Source organism: Podarcis liolepis (assembly GCF_965112155.1).
Source record: "Podarcis liolepis genome assembly, chromosome: 2".
NCBI classification, from domain to species: Eukaryota; Metazoa; Chordata; class Lepidosauria; order Squamata; family Lacertidae; genus Podarcis; species Podarcis liolepis.
The window spans coordinates 56,992,324-57,014,780 of record NC_139555.1 but is presented as its reverse complement, the minus strand read 5'-3'; the positions used below and the strand labels follow the sequence as shown (position 1 = coordinate 57,014,780).

The window sequence follows — 22,457 nt, the reverse complement described above, 5'->3', positions numbered from 1 at the left end:
TATTTTGTATTTCCTGTTTTCTCTGTTTTGAACATTTGCTGTAAGCCACTTTGGGCGCAGCTCATTGTGCAAAAACGGCATTTAAGCAAAACCAACCAACCAGTCAATCAATCAATCGATCAAGGAATGGTTGGCAGGGGAGGGGTGGCACAAGGCAGCTCATCTCCTGGCAGCGATGTTGCTGCTCCTTACTGAGAGACAGAGGGTGAGGCCAGTGGTGGAGGAAGGGGGGTGCTGTGGGTGCAGGCTACCCCGGGTGTCATCACTGAAGGGGGCTGACAAAATGACAAAAATCTGAGTTAAAAAAAATATTTGGGCTGACGAAACTTTAGTTCAATCAAGAAACGCAACGAAACACAGCTGGCACTTACCACAGGACCTGCAACATGCCTGAGTCACGCTTCTCTCCTGGGAGTGGCGTGGTGGCTTGAGCACCTGCAGGCTTGGTGCTGCCTGAAACAGCAGCGTGAAGCTTGCGTCTGCCCACCCCCGCTCCCTCAGCCGCCCTACAGTGGAGGAAGAGGCTGCAGAAAGGCTCTACACAGCACGCCCTGCCCCCATGGGCAGCTCACCCTGCCCCCGGCTGCAGGACACGTGTGCTGCACTGGGCACCCAAGCGGCTAGCTAAGCCTCTGGGTGAGGTGCTGGGGAAGTTGGCACTTTGTGGGTGGATATCATTTAGTTGCCTGCCAGTGTCTCTGCTCAGTGCCAGACTCCCTACCATCTCACCACTCTCCATTTCAGTAAGCAACAGTATCGCCACTGCCAGTACTGCTCCTAAGAGCTATGTGGTTCAAACTGCAGAGAAACAAAAGACACAGGTACCGTACTGGTGTGCCCCACCATCCATGCTATACATCTGGGTGTAAATTGTGTATAGATGACAGGACTGGTATGGAAGCAGCTATGGTATGGCAGCAGCTGCTTTGCTGGCAACAACATACAAAGCAGGTCTCAGTATGCCAGCGTATTAAACTGGGTGCGTACAATGACATGCAGTGTTTTGGTGTCTGACTTGAACATGAAATGCAAAATGTGCACAAAGGCTTTCTTAATAGCTTACAGACCCTAATCAAATACATAACTTACATTCTTTTTCATAAGGAAGAGCTAATGAAACTGTTTTTTGTTTCTTTGAAGACCTTGGACACTGACCCTCTACCTGTAAAATTACATTATGATAAGTCACATGACCAAATTTGGGTACTTAGCTGGGGCGATATGAAGAAGTCTCATCCAGTTTTGCAGGTAAGCCTCTTACAAATGCAGTAATTAATCACAATCTTCTTTTAGAGCCATTATTCTTACCAGCAGAAATTTAGGACTAACATTTCCTACCAGAAATCTTATTTAAATGTGAGCCTCAACTATGTCTCCCTCCCTTGTCCTTATCCCTGTTTCTTTTGTTTCAAACACGCTGCAAATGCAAAGACCTGCACAAAGACAACTTTTGAATCAACTGTGTAGACTTTTTTATAGGTTAAGAACAGAGCTGATGGGGAAATTTATGAACCGGAAATAGGGGACGTGTGGCTTTCTAGATATTGTTGGACTCCAAGCCCCATTAACCCCAGCCAGCATGGCCCATGGTCAAGGAGAACATGAGTCCCAAAATTTCCATAGTTATGTCCAGCCAGTGGAAAGGAGTAGCACTGCATAACTGGCCTGTTGGCTGAAGCATACCTGGACAGTCAGAGGGCAGGGGAGAGATAGTGGTGAGTTTTGGATGTACCAGCAGAGCCAATCAGGTACTTTTGCTGGTATGACCACATTGCCTCAAGGTCTCTGCTATCCTGCCCCACCCCCTCACCATCCTGGTGCACAGCAGCAATGCCACCCATTCTCACCAGCCGCTCCTATCTGGTCAGCCACAGGTTTCCTCTCCCCAGTGTAAACTAAATAATTCTTCATCTGCCAGTGTGAGAACTGAGGACCATTTTAATTTCATTATGTTTCATCTCAAGCAGTGTCCTTCACCATTTACAGATCCCTGATCTGACCTGAAACATGTAACTCATTTTAAAATTATTATTATTATTATTATTATTAATAATAATAATTTTACAGGTATAATTAATACCTATCTATTTGTTCTCTCCTTCTCCTTCTCTTTCATTTTCTCTCCTCTTTCCCAGTCCTCTTCCATGCTTCTCTTCTACCTTTTTTCCTTTCCAAACCACATTACAACACACCAATTAAATACCAATTAAATACCTATATTCTAAAAAACTCATGGTTGTTAAATTGGTTTAAGAAGAGCAAATGTGTCTTATGGCAGAAATGGAGCAAGCTTCATGAACTTGAATGCGTTGCTATTTTGCTATGCTTATTCCTTGCCTCATGGGGACTTCTGGTATGAACACTTTTCTCATTCCAGGTCTCTCCTCCATGGTCATAGTAATCTACAAAAATGTATATATAAACATATACAAAAATGACAATGGTTTCAGGAACAGAAGATCCTGCCTTAGTATAAAGGATTGAATTAGCTTACCTTCCAGCACTGTTATTTATGCTTCAGTAGGGCTATGATAATTAAATTACATGTTTAATTAGAATTCCAAAGATCGTTAGTGCAATGTAGGCCATAAACAGAGAAAACATTTGTAGGGGGAAATTATTTGATAGATGGCAGGGTTATGGTAACTGATGCAACAGACTAGATAAAAGATGGTGGTATAGCTGTTAATGATCCACAATGAACACCCACAATGAAGTGTGGGTCTTTGATGATGCATTCTGCCATAGATTCAGCACCAATTATTTTGGGGGAATGTGAGACTAGGAACTTATATCCAAAACACCCTTGCACCTATTAATGGATATCATGCTAGGCCAAGGGTTCCTCTGCTAAACATCGGCATATAGTAAAGGTAAAGGGACCCCTGACCGTTAGGTCTAGTCACGGACAACTCTGGGGTTGCAGTGCTCATCTCGCTTTACTGGCCGAGGGAGCCAGCATACAGCTTCCGGGTCATGTGGCCAGCATGACTAAGCTGCTTCTGGTGAACCAGAGCAGTGCACGGAAATACTGTTTCTGCATACAGTAGTTGCTGCCAATAGGTAACAGACAGAACATGTGCAGTATTGTACAAATTAGTCGGGCATATAGATAGATGATAGAGATAGATAGATAGATAGATAGATAGATAGATAGATAGATAGATAGAGTGCTATGTTAGGACTGGTGGCAAACAGCTACCACACCCCAGCATGAAAACAGGCAGACCTTTAAAATGGTCACTGTACAAATGGGGACTTTAGACAGTAGTTCAGTTTGTAACTGACAAGTTGCTCAGTCTGAGGACCAGACCAAAGTCAGAAGCTTCACAGGATCAGGTGGAGTCCTATTGGCCACTTTTGTCACTTTTGATCCCTGCACAAGCATTACCTTCAGTGATGGTGCCAAAGGTCAGCAGATTGCTCATCTGCAAGCTGCCATGATGACACAATGAACAGGTCACTAGAGTCCTGTCGGGAAAGTCCTCAATTGGAAACCCCTAACACCTGACGAGTTATTTCAAACACATATTAATGAAGAAGCCTCACTATCGCAAAAGCACTAGAGGCATGGTGGATACCTAATGTACCATACTCTACATGATTACATCAGAGGACTTTCATCAAGCAATGACAGGTTTCTCAAAAGAGCCTGACAAAAATATTGCAGCAGATCTTTTAAGGCTCTGGCACTTTCTGTAATGAACTACTTAGCTGTAAATTCTGAAGATGTCCTGCTAACACAGAGAAACAGTCAACACGCCTAATGAACTGAACTTAGGCATCATATAAGCATTCTAAGGTTTGATTTTTATTTTTTTAAGTCTCATCTCCATATTTTGCTGGAGTCACAGGAGAAATAACAAAGTGAGCTTTTCATTATAGCAAAGAGCTTACATTCTTCTCAGAAATAACCTTTTCAAAAAAAAAAAAGAAATACTCACTCTACCCCTTTCCATATATTCCCCCACTCCCTGGCACTGTAGATATCTTTTCAAAGAGATAATTAACTGCCGTGACTTTGCTGTCGGTCATTCAAGCCAGTGAATTAGCATGGTGCATTTAAGTGAGATTAATATATGTGAACCTGAAAACAATGTTTATAGCAGACTGTGCAGAAAAATTATGGAAGCGTTAGAGCTGGGACATTCTTCCCATGCCTGCATGATTGCATTGTCCTCTGTTATAAACAGCTTGAAAGCAGATGGAGAACTGTTCTCTTACCTTGCAAATGTCACATAATACACGCAAATGCCATTTCATCCTTTATTTCCAGGAACCAGGAAACCCAGCATTTTGCCCTATGGAATGCTGCTGGATACATGGGGATGGGGGGGTCATATGAATATAGGTCAGAGGTTAATAAGCTATGACCCTCCAGATATTTTGGACTCCAACTCCCACCAGCCCCAGCCAGCATAGCCCAATGGTCTGTGATGATGGGCATTGTAGTTCAACAGCTTCTGGAGGGCCACATGTTACCCACCCCTGATTTAGGTAGTCTAGAGTGTATATTTCAGTGCCTCATCTATTGTTCTATTTCTGCTCAGCATTTTGGTTATTCCTTGTAGGTAATACCAGAAGCAAGTACAGGAGACAACCAGCATATCATTCGCACCCATTTGAACGGGATGGATGATTATTTTATTCCACATACAAACCTCATTATCAATCACATCAGGTAAGAGTCCTCTGGGCCCCAGTAGTTTGTACTTTTAATCTGATGAAATTATGATCAATCATGATAATTACTTGCTTTGCTTTCATGGCAATCGCTGAAAGCTCCACCACATTAGAAAATATAAACCATGAAGACCTGCTCCAAATGGTTCCATAAGTTAGCTAAGAGACCAGAAACAGCACATGAAATAAGAAAGATGGGAAGTACACAAAGGAGCAATGGGGGTAATAATGGCCAGCATGATTATTAGGTGCCAGGCAAAAATGCCCTTTTTATTTTCCCCTGTGCTTTTAACTTTGGATATATTCCCTTCTCCCTGCTGTAACCGTATTTAGCAAAGCCTTTCTGTGTTTTTGCTAGATTTGCATTACTTCCTGTAAACCACAAATTTTGAATTGAATAGCAGTATGGAAAACTTTTCAATAAATAGAGTTCTGGGTTATGCAAAATTTCAGCGGCAACTCTTTTCTCTGCCTAGCTGAGAGCTTTTGCAAATGTTCTGCTGACATTGCTTTGTGACTCTGCAGCTTTTATGCAACCTGTTGGTTGTGCAGTGTCCAGATGCCAGGAATGCCTGTGGTTTGTTGAGCACCATCATGTTAGCCCAGTGCAATTCATTGTTATGTGTTTCGGTGCAGAAAAGCATTTCTTTCTTTATTTGATGATTTATTTGAAACATTTAACTGTTATTTAATTAAATAGCACCAGTGGTCCTCATACACACAAATGGGTATTAGTATACCATGCTATAGGGACGCGGGTGGCGCTGTGGTCTAAACCACTGATCCTCTTGGGCTTGCTGATTGGAAGGTCGGTGGTTCGAATCCCTGCGACAGGGTGAGCTCCTGTTGCTCGGTCCCAGCTCCTGCCAACCTAGCAGTTCGAAAGTATGTCAAAGTGCAAGTAGATAAATAGGTACTGCTCTGGCGGGAAGGTAAACGGCATTTCCATGCACTGCTCTGATTTCAGTGTTCCATTGCGCCAGAAGTTGCTTAGTCATGCTGGCCACATGACCCAGAAAAACTGTCTGTGGACAAACGCTGGCTCCCTTGGCCTGTAAAGCGAGATGAGCGCCACAACCCCAGAGTCATTCATGACTGGACTTAGCTGTCAGGGGTCCATTCCCTTTCCCTTTACCATGCTACTGGTTTGCTTTACTATATTTGCTGTGCAATCCTGTATATGTCTACTCAGAAGTAAGATCCATTCAGTTCAATAGGACTGTTCCCAAGCTAAATGTGTACAGAATCTAATGTTTTTGAAAGGTTTTGTTTAAAGTCTTCAAGTGGCTTAATTCAAAAAAGCTGCAGGTGTCACCTTATTACTCTCCAATCACCTGTCCATTTCATTTTCTCTGCCTGTATTTCATCCATCCCACACAGCATCTTTCTGATGGATGTAAGTATAGCAACTGAATGAAACACTAAATCCCAGGAGTGTTCATGTGTGATCATACACTATGCAGGCTTACTCTTCAGGAGTAAATTGCCATGGCTGGACACTTCAGTGATGCTTTCAGCTAAAAAGAAAAAAGGTAGGGGGATATAAGCCTATTATATGGAGACAGCTGTGTTTTATAGGTGAAAACACAGGTCTGAAGTATGATTTTCACACAATGGAATGCTGGCAATTCGGTTGTGTAACAATTGTTCCAAAGCATGACCTCAAGAAACATTATGTGCTAGTCTTTTAGGCAGATAAGCCACCTGTGTGTGGAATACGGGTGAAATGGAGCAGGTTTTCTATTGTTTTTCCTTTGAGAATTACTCAAGGGCAAACATGGCTTAACATTTTCTTCCTCTCCTTTCCAACCTCTTTTTAACTACTTTCCTATAAGGCATGATAGGGAAGTCTTAACACAATACTTTCTATGGGTGCAAGAGAATTCTATAACCTATGGAAAGAAAAACCTGCTACATCATATCAAGTACAGTAGTACCTCGTTGTGAGTCCACCCCATTTAGCATCCATTTCGAGGAACGTCTGCAGCAAACCCAGAAGTACCAGAACGGGTTACTTCCATGTTTGCTGCTCATGCTCGTGCAGAAGCACTAAATCGCGGTTCATGCATGCGTAGAAGTGCAAAACTGCGCATGCACAGAGCGGCACTTTGTCAAGCATCCAGGGCTCCAGAACGGATCCTGGACTCAAAACAAGGTACCACTTTATGTCTATAGGACATTAACGTTTTGTTTCCATGACTTTCTCATATCCTTCATGGCTTGAAATATCACTATTCTATGCTATCTATTCTTGAGGACTTAGGATGGTGTTAATGTAATATATTTAGATTGTAGCCCCCTTGTCAGGGGCAGGCCAGCAATAAAACAGCCAGTGTCAGTGAAGTTAACTATTTATTCAAAGAAACCAAAACAGCACAGGCCTAGTGATCACAACTCTTACCAGTACCGTATTTTTCGCCCTATAGGACGCACTTTTTCCCCTCCAAAAATGAAGGGGAAATGTGTGTGCATCCTATGGGGCGAATGCAGGCTTTCACTGAAGCCTGGAGAGCGAGAGGGGTTGGTGTGCACCGACCCCTCTCGCTCTCCAGGCTTCAGGAAGCTATCCGCAAGCCTTGCGAGCCTGGTGGAGTTGCCGCCAGGCTTACAAGGCGTGCGGGCAGCAGCCTGCAGCGCAAAGCATGGGGCGCCCTCCGGAGGGCGCCCCGTGCTTCGCGTGGGTGTCCGCAAGACTTGCACGCCCGGCGGAGTTGCCACCGGGCTCGCAAGGCTCGCGGATAGCCCAATGAAGCAGTTGAAGGTCCCTGTCTTCCCACGGCTCTCCAAGGCTCCTCTCCCACTTCCTTCTACAGCAGCCTAAGACTCTTTCATCTTGTCTCTTTTTGCTCCACCCTGTTCATTTCATTCTGCTCCATCGTATGATTCTTCTTCAACCAGGATCAGCTTTTGGGAGAAGCAGGTATCTGCAGGGGAGAGAAATCCAGAAAACCCCAATGTGTCAGAATTGGATCCTCTTTCCTGGATCCAACCCTTTCTTTCTAGGGTACAGCACCTGTTAGCATGTGGTTTTAGTTTTAATATGTCTCCTTGTCTTTAATATTGTCTACCTATGTGCTATAGTATAGTAGTTAACATGAGCCATATGATAAGCTGGGAACTCTGGTTGAAATCACAGCTTAGCCATGAACTTGCTCTGTGACCTTAAGCAACAAAATGTGTCTCTGTCTAACGGACTTACTCAATATTTAATTTTATTTGGCCTAAGCATTCCACAGATACTGAAACAACTTACCCAAACAGTAAGTGTTACAGCTAGCCTTGGAAATTTTGGTGAGCTCTGAAAACCTTTTCATTTCCAGAACATCAATTTCATAAGGTCACTTCTAATACTCAACTCCTTTATTTATTAGGTGTGTCCATTCTCCATTTTGTTCTGTTATTGTTTATTAAATAATAAACATTTCAAATAAATACATACATATTGATGACAGCGTAATAGTGGCCTACCTCCTAGGGTTGCATAAGACTTAACAAGACAACATTTCTGCTCTTGGGCCAAGTGACACAAAGAATTGCTATTCTCATAACATCTTGTGGCATCTGTTTGGCTATATATTGTTTGTCTTTTATTTCCCCACTTCAGATTTGGTTTCATCTTTAACAAGTCTAAGTCTGTAGTTCACAAAATTGATCTGGAAACTGTGGCTCACATCAAGACGATCAGCTTCAAGAACTACAGCTGTTTGCCCCTAGCCATGGCCTATACACATCTGGGTGGCTACTTCTTCGTCCAGTGCAAAACAAACATGTCAGTACCAATAACTCCACAGCTTATAATTGACAGTGTTACAGATTCTGTTATTGGCCCCAACAGCGACATATCAGGTACTCCCTACATCTCCCCTGATGGACGCTATTTGGTCAGCGCAGATGAACAGAGCGGAAGGATCAGAGTCCAGGCAATAACAATCCAAGGGGAAATCAAGTTGATTTATGACTTACAAACCACCATGCACATATCCGATCTGACATTTCAGTCCTCTTTCACCGAAGGCAATCAGTATTATATATACGCTACTTCACATTTGCAAACAGATGTGCTTTTTGTAGAGTTGTCAACAGGGAAAATGGACGTATTGAAGAATTTAAAGGACCCTATCAAATCCAAAGACTGGCCCTGGAGTAACTACAACAGAATTATCCAAGACAGTGGATTATTTGGACAATACCTTATAACACCAGCAAAGGAGTCACTATTTATAATTAATGGGAGACAAAACACATTACACTGCGAGGTTTCGGGTATCAAGAGAGGCAACACAGTGGTTTGGGTTGGAGACGTATGAAAAGTCAAAAGGAACAGAACTGCCATAAAACAATGGACTGATTGGACCTTTAACTGCAAAAAAATATATATATGCAGTAGCATTGTATATTTTTACACTGAGGGAAAAACTGTATAAGCTTCATGGTGCAACACTGGCCTACTTGCAAGGTTTATAATATAAGGTATGCTCTGCTAATAGGAATTGGTTACGCTGGGAATTTGTGTGGAAGTCGGACGTGACAGCTTGAGTTATGGAACATATACTAGGAAAAGGAATGATTTCTCAAAACAGAGATTGTATAAGCCACATTCCTTGGTGTACAACAACACTTTTGCGTTGAAAGGCTGATGACTTCTTAAGTTCCATCAGTATTCATTCTATTGGTCCAACATAACATTGCCTGTAGTGTGTCCCGTGTGGCATGAAGTCAGGCCTGTAGCTTAGACATCTTCACATGGATGGGCACACTGGAGAACTTTAGGCGTTTATCTACTTTGTTGAAAATGCAATCTCAGTCAAAAAGTCCTTTTTTAAGCTTTTTTTTAAAAAATGAAAATGTTATTTATATTATCAAGTCAGGAAATTTAAATATTCAAACAGGTAAAGAAAAATCCACTCACCTTTAAAAATAATCGGGCTAAGAAGGTAAGTTGAAATATCTGGTCAATATTTTCATTTATGTTGCTTCGAAATGCAAATGGGGTGGCAATACCCCTACATGCCCTCCAGTAGCTGCAGGCCTCCACGGAAGACATCACCCTTAACATCAAAGGAAAGAGGTAAGAGGTTAGAATTAAGGATTGAGGGGAGGGCGTGAGAGCATATTGTCACTGAAAGTAGTATTTAGAATGCAAAGAGATGGGAGAGAAACATACATTGTTTCTTTACAGGGAAACATAATTCAGGAAGGCTAACCCAACACCTTTCTGAGTCCAAACATGATGGAATTCTGTACTGTCAGGTATATTTCTCTGTCTCACAGCAAGCACCTAAAATTGATATGGGCGAGGAATGTTTCTCCTCTTCAGTCCTAAGGAGGACATTTTTCAATTTTGTACGAGGTGTTTCTAAATAAAAGAGGTGGGGCAGATTTGAAAGCTAGAAAACACATGGGCAAATATGCAAATATCTTCTATGTAATCAGGAAAGAAAGCTTTATCTGTTTTTATTTTTAAGCAGCAGCTATCACTAAGTGTGCAAGATAAACTGCTATTTCAGCAGGCAGGAAAATAAGCAGTGTTGTTCCCAGTGCAGAGAGAAACGTTTCCAGAAATAATTTCTTCCCCTTCATTAAAAATTTACCATTACTCGAAGTAATTGGGTTCTTCATGAAAACAATAGCTATGTCTTGAAATGTACCCTTTCCAGTAGCCTATTTTTGTGCAGAAAACTTTTAGCTTTTATATAAATCAGGCATTTAATTTACATCTGTCATCCAAATGCCTGCAAAAAAAGGATTTTTTTTAAAAAAAATGCTGCTGCTGTTCATTTTCTTCTCCCATTCATGGTGTTCTCATTTATAGTCAATTATCATTCAGTTATGCTGCTTTCCCCCCCTATCTAAAACCAATTAAAATATATCCAACAATGCAATAGCAGACACTGAGAACTGTAAGCAGATTTGCCATAAAGAGATGTAAAATATATGTATCTTGCTAACATTGGACACTGCAACTAATCATAGTTGGAAAACAGAGAAGATGGTTATAAATGCAATTGGATATATAATACCCAATCCCAGTGTAGTCCAAGCAATCAGAAGTGAAAATATGAATCCTTATCCAATGATTTTTAAAAGGTATTTTCAAGTTGATTTAAAAAATAACTTTTTGCAACATCAATATTTGTTGCATCATCATACTTGGGGAGGGGGGTGTCACAGAAAAAAGAAAAGAGATCAGAGTTTGGCATGAGTTTGTTGGTTGGGATTAATAAAGGCATTACAGAATACATATGGTGATCTTTAGAGTACTAGTTCTCCATTTTAATATGGAGGCAGGGATTCATATAATGCACGAGAGGCTTGTAGGGCTATACAGGTTAGCCCAGGCATAGGTAAACTCCGGCCCTCCAGATGTTTGGGACTACAATTCCCATCATCCCTAGCTAACAGGACCAGTGGTCAGGGATGATGGGAACTGTAGTCCCAAACAGCTGGAGGGCTGGAGTTTGCCCATGCCTCCCCTCCACTACAGCATTCCTAGTGGCCACACGCCCAACCAGCAACACATTTGGTGTACCTAAGGACTAGGCGGGACCCTATGCACCCAATTACATACAATCACAGAGGTCCCCCATGTGAATGGAGATCCTGGAGCAATCAGGTTCGTCTTTCTAATGGGGACCTTTGTGCATATGTTGATATACACATAGAGTCCCTTCTCACACGTGCTGAATAGGTGGATGGCAGAACAGCATGGATACTAGGAGCAAGGGAAGTGAAGGGCAGGATCACACATTCCTCATTTGGGGCATCATCTGAACCCCACTGTGGCTACAATTAAGATGAATTAGGATTAATCTGACATTAGGCTTTTGAACTATAAACATTTCTACTTGGTTATTCTTTTCCCAAGTGATTTCCAAGTCTATGCCTACAACCAGACATTTTAATCAAGACTGCATCTGCTCTACACGTGAGGACCATTTAGTACTCATGAATTTCCCTCAGGTACCTTGGATACTGTAGATGTATGTGGGAATGCTAGGGATTGCTAACCAAGAATTCTCAGTGGCCTCATGAATCTTTGGCTCTTAGCTTTAAGCTAAGTACACCTTAACAATCAACCAAGCTCTGTAGGTTAAGTGAAATCATTCTGGTTGCTTTGAATGCTGAAGAACAAGATCAAATGAAGTAAAAAAGCACAGAATTCTTGATATTAGCCAGAAACCCACTGCTTAACCTTATAGCAGAGAAAGTAGGGTGTTCCAGCACATATAGACATCAGAAAGGTGTGAGAGCTCTTAACAGGATTAGGTGGGGGCTGTGTCTCCTTTATCCCTTCTCCTCCCAGTTTGATCAGTGCTAAGATATACATAATTTTTTGCTAAAGCCTACATAATTTTTCCTATGAGCCATAGGAGGTTAGAACCCAGATACCTAATATTGGATGTAGCCTCCATTTAGAAATATGCAGTGGTCATTAATGGTAAAACAAAATTGTATCCATACATTGCATCTCTTCTGGAAGGTGTTTTGCCGGATCGGGGCCCTGCTCTACTGTCCCTTTTGTATGATTTCTTGAATATTTTACTCTGGATATGGTAAGTTTCCCATAAATGAAGACCTTTGTGGAATAGATATAGCAAAAATGTTACTTTTATATAAAAAAAATATTTTAAAAAAATGCTTGTAAATATCTGTTCAGGTAAATATTCTTGAAATTAAGATGTGAAGGATGTGTAATAGACTTCACTGTTTTTTGTTTATCTTAACACATTGGACTAGAGTTAACTCCAAACTTTGACCTTCCAAAGATGCTCCTCTGACTTTCCTCTTCTGCCCCCAAGGTCTGTTGATGTGTTTTCTAAATATCCTACTGGCTTGGTCCTACTTAGAAGATGATATTTAATATAGATGCATCACATGTGAACAGTTCCAATGATGTTTGATTCAATATGAAAAAGTGCTGCACATTTGAGCATCATTTTTCCTTATACACACTAAGATCACAAATTTATCTGTACCACAAAAGGTGTAAAACATGTTTGTCTCCTTTAAACTTTTTTTCCCCTTCAAACATATTAAATCTCATTTGGTTGCATTTTCTGATGTAATTCATTTGGTCTGCCACACAACATGCAAAGTACCACTTCATATTTATTTATTTGCCCAGAAATTAATAGTTACAGTGATTAAGTGAAAGTAATTTAAATTGAACTAGCATGTAATTACTTACCCTAACATGCTCGTGTATCACTTGAGAGTTCCATTTGATGGACACTGAAATCAATGAACAAAGTAACCCATTTAAGATAAGGATCAAGTCCCTGAGATCCAATGCAATGCTTACGCACTGCTTAGATGAAATAAAGGACAATGCAAACTAATTATCCATATTATAATGGGTGATTTTTAAAATAATAAATTGACTGAAAAGGCAAGGCCAGAATTCAATTTAAACATTTATCATGTTGTATGCTTTGCAGCAGTCAAGATGGAGCATGCTATGGTGCAATTTAGATATGGGGGGCCAACACCCTTGCACAGATCCCACAGAACTCTATAGAGCTTTGTTCCACCATCACCTCTTGTACGCATTCAGACAGTGCAATGAGCCATTACAGAGAATGGGAGGCCTGTATCTCACATTTAGGCCATCCTTTCTGAGTGATTAAAGTTATGCTCCAAAACATGAGTAACTACACAGAGGTGTCATGTTGGATAGGGATAAGGAAGTCCTATACAGATGCCACTTTTTAAGGAGTGGCCTGTTGCACTATTTTCACACTGTGAATTGCTTTTACACATCTGCCAGGCAAGGGTGGGGTAGGAAGGAACAGTGCTTTATGGAAGAAGTACTGTATCTATTTACTGAGATACTGACCCACCCAGAAGTGGCTTCTTTAAAAGCAGGGACATGATACAGAATAAGGTGCTGACTGAACCATCTGCTTCCCATACACCCTGGGCGATATCTTGGGGGAAACAGCTGGTACCAACATAGCCTAAGGGGGGGGGGGTGGAGAATCACCTTCAAGCAGCCTTGCATTTTCTTCAAGGCTTGTTTAATTAAGTCCTTCAGCGCAGAGCCCTCTGCATTGCATGGTGTCTTCGACACTTGTCAGACAGTCAGATAAAGTCAGTCAATACAAAATGACAGACAGGAAACTGGCCTGTGCTTGGCGAGCAAAACAAAGTGCACTTAGGCTTAGCCAAACAAGCCCTTCCAGAGCTTTGAAAGGTTAGCGCAAATTTAAATGCCCTTTCCCCTTAGAGCTCTGGCATTTCAAGAAATGCAAGTCAAATGAATTTCTCCGGAATTGTTACAGGCACGCTTCCTGATTTGTTCGAAAGGCACCTGTGTTCCAAGCTTTCCCCCAGGAACTCGAAGTCAAATTATGGCACTAGGCCCCTAGCTTGTATTAAAGGATAAGCATCCACTGGGGGATGAAAATCCAACCATTCTCTCGAGTGCCTTGGCATATTAGCATAACTGAATTGGCATAGTGGAGCAGCAGTGAGATTGGCATCCCAGTATAAAGCACTTGCAATCAGGCATTTGCCTGTCATGTAGGCATAATATTGCTGAGTAATCTCCTGTTTTGTGTCTATTGTCTGTTGAGATGCCCCATCCTTAGAAATTCTGTGGTGCTCCAATATGTCATGTGAAAGATCTGCATAACAGCTGGATTTCTGGTCCTTTGGTTCAATGCTATTCAAGGCTTCAGTACATAACTGCAGGCATAAGCTGCAAACATAATTGGTAACTATACCTGTACAAATGGAACCAGCTAAAAATGGAGGTGGATATAGACTGCAAGGAGTGATGCTGCCCTCTATAGATGCACCTTTTTCCATCCCCAATAGCTTAACTGGCATTATTTGACACACAAGGCAGTGCATAGTCCTCAACTACACTCTGCAAGTATAGCAATTAATACTGGATAAATAATTCAGCATCCCAAGAATCTCAGTTTTATTTTTATAAATCCAAGTAGCTAGCCCTTAAGGTCTGAAAGATAGTAGTGTGTGGATAATGCTTGATTATTTCACTCAGGGAAGGAAGCTTGAGCAACTTTTCCAATTTCAAACCTGCTTAAGCTCAGTTCAAATGCAGCTTCTGAATTTATGTATGATGACTACCAACCATTCCATTGCTTTCTGACCCTCAGCAGCATACATAGCACAGATTAATCCGTGGTGCACGTTAATTCAATAAATCACTATATTGTAGCTGTACTAGCACATTCCAGTTTTAGCCACAAAAGAAAATGTGTTCAACAATGAATACCTTAACTCCTGAAGATGCCGACTCCTCTTCAATGATGTCTAAATACATAAAACTGCTTGGATTCATCTATTGCTTCCCTCTGTTCTTGTAGTGCTCGACTGAATTTTTGTAATGTTCTATTCTCAGTGCAAAAAATTGCTGTTTTGAAGGGTGCAAAGCAACCCACCACCACAGCACATATGCCTTCAGCTAGTCTGCCATTCTTGCACCTGTTTGCTACCATTATTCCCTTGATATATTGCTGCATTGGTGTCATTTTTTTTACATTGTCCACGTTCTTCTTTTCAGCACCAAGCTGTGAATTGAGTCCACGTGCTAATGAATATTAAAAGGTTCTTTTAAAAAATCAACACCCATGCACTAATGTGCATAAATGGATGGTTTTAATAACAGCTGAAGAATTAAAAGACCCTAATGCACATGTAGGTGGGACGCGGGTGAAACTGTGGTCTAAACCACTGAGCCTAGGGCTTGCCGATCGGAAGGTCAGCGGTTTGAATCCCTGTGATGGGGTGAGCTCCCATTGCTCAGTCCCAGCTTCTGCCAACCTAGCAGTTCAAAAGAACATCAAAGTGCAAGTAGATAAATAGGTACCACTCCAGCAGGAAGGTAAACGGCGTTTCCCTGCACTGCTCTGGTTTGCCAAAAGCGGCTTAGTCGTGCTGGCCACATGACCCGGAAGCTGTCTGCGGACAAACGTCGGCTCCCTCAGCAAGTAAAGCAAGATGAGCACCGCAACCCCAGAGTCGTTCGCTACTGGACTTAATGGTCAGGGGTCCCTTTAATGCACATGTAAGAAAGTCCATTAAAAGGGCCTTTTAAAGTCCTGTTGCTGGGCACAAATGACTAGACTTCCAACTCGCAAGTGACATGTTAGAGACTTTCAAGTGCCTCCCTAGCACCAAGCATGGGGGAGGAAGCAACTTTCTAGATACATAGACATTTCAGAAACCTCCCAGTTTGGTTCAGCACTTCTCTCACTGTTAAACTGCAAATTGGAACCTTCTTGGGGGCAGGCTGTGGCAGGTACTATTACTTTTTTTGCTTATGCTATAAAGTACCCTGAAGAGCTGGGGCAGTAGCTCAGGTTTACAGCATAGTACTTGCCCGGGAGTGTATGTGTGGTGTGTTACCTAAAGACAGGAGTCCCCATAATTCTATAGCCCCAGGTCTGTGATGTTGCCACGTAGCCCTTTCTGCAAGATCCAGTGCTTGAGGCTCAGTCTCTGTGATAGCAGATGCCAGGTTAATTTGAGAGCTCTCGTTTGCACTTTAATGGGGCTGCACTTGACTGCTTGCCAAAGCAACGTCCTGAAGGTTTATTGCCATTGGCCCAGGAGGACTCACTCTTCATCCCGGGCATGAATGTGTCCATTAGTTAGCCATGAAACACAAGTCTAGAAATAGCATCGGGGGAAAGCCCATGGGAAATTCAAGTGGCTGCAGTCACGGCGGTCGACAGAGTTATGAAAATGAAAAGTAACGACAAGGATTCCTCCTGACCATGACTTTAATTTAGAGTGCGTGAGGTGAACTCAAGGACAGGCTTGCCAGTTGTCCTTGTGAGTTAGCTTGATCATACTTTAAGGAACTAGGAAGCCTGTGATACTAAAATATTGGGCAGTGAAACAATGGCAAGTGTCCCATTTCTTCTTATGCTAACACAAACAACTTCAAACAAGTAATATTTCCACTACTGCAATTACATGTGACAATAGGTCATAGTTTCAAAGCCCCAGGGTACTGTGCATTCCGTTAAACGTATGACCTCCATATTCACAAAGACAGTATGGGGAAATTGCCACAAATTAGTCTATAATCCCCCAAAGTATGGTACATTCTGATTACTTGCCTTCAGGATAATTTCCCTCTTCACCAGTTATTAGCCTCACGGATGACTGCTAAGATTTACCAGCCATTAAAAGATAGACATGATTTACAAGAGTTTTGAACAGAATCCAAAGCTAACACCCTCTTTTTATTTGGTAAGAGGCACTACATCTACCAGGGACTCCATCTTTCCATAACAGAAATGTGACTGAATCACATTATGGGGTGGCTACATAAATAATTTGTATGTTCTCAGCCTAAGCCTTGCCTAAATTCACAAATTAGGGGTTTCCATGGGTTAATCCATCTAGCAGGCAGGCAAATCAGCCACCCAGCCGTAAATTTGGAACCTGGATTGCCCAGGATCTTCTCTGAGCCATCCCTTACTTCCCTTGTATCTGTTTTGGCCCCTCTTAGAACAAAATGTAAACATGGAGGCTTTGAACATGACTTCATTTTGCCTAGAATAGCTCTGCTTGTTCCTTCCCAGGAGAAAATGCATGCTGTCAGCATGTGGATGGATGCTACATTATAGCATGTAAGTAACTGGAACTAACTTTAGACGCCATGCCAAGTGTAAGGAAATAACTGGTTCTTATTTTTTATTTTGATGCAACGTATTTGAATTTTACCTTCCCGCCGGAGCAGTACCTATTTATCTACTTGCACTTTGATGTGTTTTCGAACTGCTAGGTTGGCAGGAGCTGGGACAGAGCAATGGGAGCTCACCCCGTCGCGGGGATTCAAACCGCTGATCAGCAAGCCCTAGGCTCTGTAGTTTAACCCACAGCACCACCCGCATTTCTGTGCGCTGCTCTGGTTCGCCAGAAGTGGCTTAGTCATGCTGGCCACATGACCTGGAAGCTGTAGGCCGGCTCCCTCAGCCAATAGAGCGAGATGAGCACCGCAACCCCAGAGTCGTCCATGACTGGACCAGGGGTCCCTTTACCTTTACCTATTTGAATTACCCACTTTATCTTATTGCTTCCTTTAATAAAGAAAACCCAGAAGAGCCCTGAAAGATCATGCTAAAGGCCCATCTAGTTGTTCTCATTGGCCAACCAAATGCTTAAGGGAAGCTTGCAAGTAGCACATGAGCACAACAGCGCTCTCCCCACTTGAGATTCCCAGTACTGGCATTCAGAGCTGCATACTGCCTCCAGCAAACCTTGAATCAGAACTCTGGAGTTGACAACTTTGCTAGTTCTGGTTTCTGTTTCATCCACTTGCCTAACCAGTTGTCCATGCCCCAAGCATTTAGAAAGAGATAATAGGAAAGCACAGATCAAGTTCTTGCCTGGTCAAACCAGAGGGTTTGCTAAAAATTCTCTTCTGCTTTCAGTTTCTGCAGTTCTGAAGCACCTCCTGACAAGGGAGCAGCAAAGCAAAAAGGGAGGCAGAGAGGGAATTGGGGGGGGGGAGAGAAAGAGAAAGAGAATATACCCCTCGGAAGACTGGGGAACAGACTTTAGAGATTTTTCAAGCAGGCTAACAAAACATCCCCTGCAGGCCAAGCATCCTTAGATGCCTGTTGCTTAGTTTCCATTTGGCTACAGCAAGGAACAAAAGTTTATATGTGGCATTTTGTACCTGACACTAACAACAGATCCCCACAATACCAGGATATTTCTTCCAGAATAATCAGTAACTTTTTTTTTTTTTGGTGGGTCCCAGTTTTGACCTTATTAACAGAATCCTATAATACTTCTCAGATAAAATGTTAATGTGAGTACCAGTGTCCAGTTTAAATGAGATAAATGTCTCATTCACCTGCATTGATAGGATAAACTCTTTATCACGTCCCTTTTGCTTCCTCCACATATAACTATTGATCTAAAGTGTGTTCAGCATGTGCACTGGACTTTTACATAAGACCTATACAGTCTTATGTTTATGTACCGTAATTGGATTCTAAATGCAAACCCCCCAATTATTAATAATAATCAGGCTCACATCCCACCTTTTCTTCAAAGAGTTAATAATGACATAAACTAAAGTAACTCATTTTATTCTTACAACAATCCTGTCAGATGTTCTAGACTGGCAGATAATAATGTTCTGAGGCCGTATACCAGGCTCTGTGACTGAGGCTAACCATGGCACCCTATCCACTAGGCAACACAACCTGTCTATGATTCTTTCTCCCTCGGGAGGTCCCACTTCAGAGCTAGTGAAACTGTTGCCGTGAATTTGCCACGCATGCTGCATGAAAGAGCCAACGGAATAATATTTATTAGCCATTATAATTCAAATGGCCCAATTTGTCACTGAATGCATTGTTATTAGCAATTCTGGCAAGGCAATGTAGATGGGAAAGGCTCACAAGATGCAATAGATCAGATTTCTTTGTTTTTAAATATTATGCCCTTGAGCCTGAATCGGAAGAGCAGGCGACAGGGGAGGGAGGAATAGGAAGGCTAGTGATAGATTACTTATCTAAGCAGAGGAGTTGGTTGGCTCTCCTCTAACAACCAGAAATCGCTCCCCAAAAGCCATATTTGATGAGAGGCAGAATTAATGTTTGTCCCCCCCCCCCCATTTCTACTACATAAAAATAGAAGACAGGGTCACAAGCGGAATACAAAAGGACATTTGTAAATCAGAGTGAAGGAAGAAGGGGGGGAAATCCCCCAAGGATTAACATTGTGATATTTTTAGTGCTTGCCTAGAATTTCCCTCATGAAGGAAAATGCACATTTAAAAATGAACACACTAAAATGTTGCATCCAATATCATTGCCCGTCCTACTATGAAACAAAATGCACTGAGTGAGGTCCTTGAATAATAATAATAATAATAATAATAATAATAATAATAATAATAATAATAATAATTTATTATTTGTACCCCGCCCATCTGGCTGGGTCTCCCCAGCCACTCTGGGCGGCTTCCATAGAAACCAAAAATACACTAAAATATCACATGTTAAAAACTTCCCTGAACAGGGCTGCCTTAAGATGTCTTCTGAATGTCAGGTAGTTGTTTATCGCTTTGACATCTGATGGGAGGGCGTTCCACAGGGCGGGCGCCACTACCGAAAAGGCCCTCTGCCTGGTTCCCTGTAGCTTTGCTTCTCGCAATGAGGGAACCGCCAGAAGGCCCTCGGCACTGGACCTCAGCGTCCGGGCAGAATGAACGAAGCATTGCCCAAGCTGTGCATGAACCTGAAATGTGTTTCTGTGAGTAGTTCTTGCATGGCTAGGAAAACATTAAAATGCCCAGCTGCTTCTGTGGAGGCCAACTGTGTGGGCCTCCTAAGGAAACCAGCAAGGGATTGATTCCATGCTCAGGTAGACCCATGTCATTATCTCCCACTGACTTGGTTGGATCATTTAAATGCTACCTCAGCCATATGAGAAAAGTCAGGGCCATGTCAGTGCACAGGCAGGACTAGTGGACTACCAGTTGTGCTCCCACTGGTGCAACGACACAACCCATCCAAACCGCAGCAACTACACCCCACCACACAGACACACACAACTACTGTACCTAGAATAATGTTTCAGTGTCAATATTCTGCACCCACTTTTCCAGTATCCATTTAAGGAAGCTATCCATAAACAGATGGATATGGATAGCCTAGGTTGTTGGTCTGGAAATGACTCCCCTGGGAAATACCTCTTCTGTGACGTTCTAATAAAACCAACATGCTACTGTGATTTCAAACCAACCAGAGATTTCAAAACACCCTTTAAGGTCAGAAATCCAGGAGGAGGAGGAGGAGGAGGAGCAACAGCAGCAGCAACAGAAAGAGTCCAGGTGAATTAGACCAGAGGCCTACCTGACCCAACATACTACCACCCACAGTGGCTAGATAAATGCCCATACGAAGCCTACAATACTTGCTCTCTGCTGCAGTTGTTTCCCAGCAACGGGCATTCAGAGGCAAGCTGCTTCCGATCCTGGAGACACTTCATAGCCATCGTAACTACTAGCTGCTGATAGCTTTATCAGTAGCAGACTCAGAGTTCTTAAATTTGAGTGGCACCCTGTGCAATGCTGAAATTTGGTGACCCCCATCTCTCATGCTCCATTCTACAACATCGTTGCGGTGTCCCTGCAGTTTGGCGCCCAGTGCTGCCACACCAGTCTCACAATCCTAAAACTGTATTCAGCTTTATCTTGCAATCATTTGTCTAATCCCCTTTTCATCTGGGATGCTGGCCACCTCCACATCTTCTGGTAATGAATTCCCTAGTTTTAACTACCCACTGTGTGAAGTACTTTCTCTTGTCTGACCCAAATCTCCTATCGTTCAGCTTCTTTGGTTACCCCTGGATTCTAATATTACGAAAGAAGGATAAATCCATATTTAAACATGCCACATGTATTCTTAACTAACATGTTCTCTATTATTTGTGGGAAACAGTAGTGATACCCATCAGGGTCAATCTTGCTGACAGCTTTTAACTATATCTAGACGGGATCATAGGTGAACAAAATCTCCTTCCTGCCCTCAGGGAGTTACAGTCATACCTCAGGTTACAGACACTTCAGGTTGCGTTTTTTCAGGTTACGGATGCACCGAAGCCCAGAAGTATCGGAACAGGTTACTTCCGGGTTTCGGCGGTCGCACATGCACAGAAGCACCGGATCGCAACCCACGTGTGTGCAGACGCAGCGCTGTGGGTTGCGGATGCTGCGGGTTGTGGATGTGCTTCCCGCACGGATCATGTTCGCAACCCGAGCATCCACTGTATATCCTTTCCTTCTCAGTACGCTATGGGGTTTAGTCTTCAGTGTGAACTCAAAGAGCTATTGCTGAAACCCAAGTTCAATTTCAGTCACCAAAAGATATGGAGAAGTGTGTGCCTGTTCTATTCTCTTTCAGTGATAAGTTGTGCAAATAAGTATGCTGTGGAAGGCATTCCAACACAGAACTGTGAGAGAGGCTCTAGATGTGAATTTCTTTTGAAGATCAAAACTTGAAGATCCTTGAGACATTTGTTATTAGCCCCTTGGTCACTGAAGCCACTGAAACCAAACCTATATTGCGACTGGTAGGGCTGTATGGAATATAAATCAGCCTCCACAATTTTCCTTTGTCATTGATGTATGTGACTCAACCTGCCCTTCAGGAGTACAGTTGTTTCCTATGCATTTTTCTTTTTAAGGGCATTGATGACGGTTTCCTTAAGTCATTCTAGAAGCTTTCTCTGGGTCCTCTGATGTGGTTCGAAAGGCTCAGACTGCCTGGGTTTAAATACAACAACAACAACAACAACAAGAGTTTGGATTTGATATCCCGCCTTTCACTCCCTTTAAGGAGTCTCAAAGCGGCTAACATTCTCCTTTCCCTTCCTCCCCCACAACACACACTCTGTGAGGTGAGTGGGGCTGAGAGACTTCAAAGAAGTGTGACTGGCCCAAGGTCACCCAGCAGCTGCATGTGGAGGAGCGGGGACGCAAACCCGGTTCCCCAGATTACGAGACTACCGCTCTTAACCACTACACCACACTGGCTCTCGACAAAACAACAACAACAACAACAACAACAACAACAATAATATCAAAACATTTATGTACTGCTCAGTTAGAATTAAAACTGTACATTGCATACAGTAAGAGAATAAGGAAACAACCCCTAGCAATTGTGTTACTTCAGGGGTATTTCATAAATGACGAGAAAGTGATTGGGTCATTTTGCTTCTCCATCCATACTTCAGTAGAATTTCAGAATTCTACTGCCAAACGCTAGCCT

At 42.5% G+C, this 22,457-nt stretch overlaps 1 protein-coding gene across 2 annotated transcripts in view; it reads left to right on the top strand.

The window, feature by feature from the left end:
- FSTL4 (follistatin like 4) overlaps positions 1-9,169 on the top strand; it is a 340,721-nt gene extending 331,552 nt beyond the window's left edge. For both annotated transcript variants that reach the window (XM_083488099.1, XM_083488098.1), the window contains 3 exons: positions 1,141-1,248; positions 4,572-4,681; positions 8,288-9,169. In XM_083488099.1, the coding sequence (XP_083344225.1) occupies positions 1,141-1,248; positions 4,572-4,681; positions 8,288-8,990 (921 nt within the window). In that variant the 3' untranslated portion in view covers positions 8,991-9,169. The remainder of the gene's footprint in view (positions 1-1,140; positions 1,249-4,571; positions 4,682-8,287) is intronic.
- Positions 9,170-22,457: the final 13,288 nt, after the last annotated feature.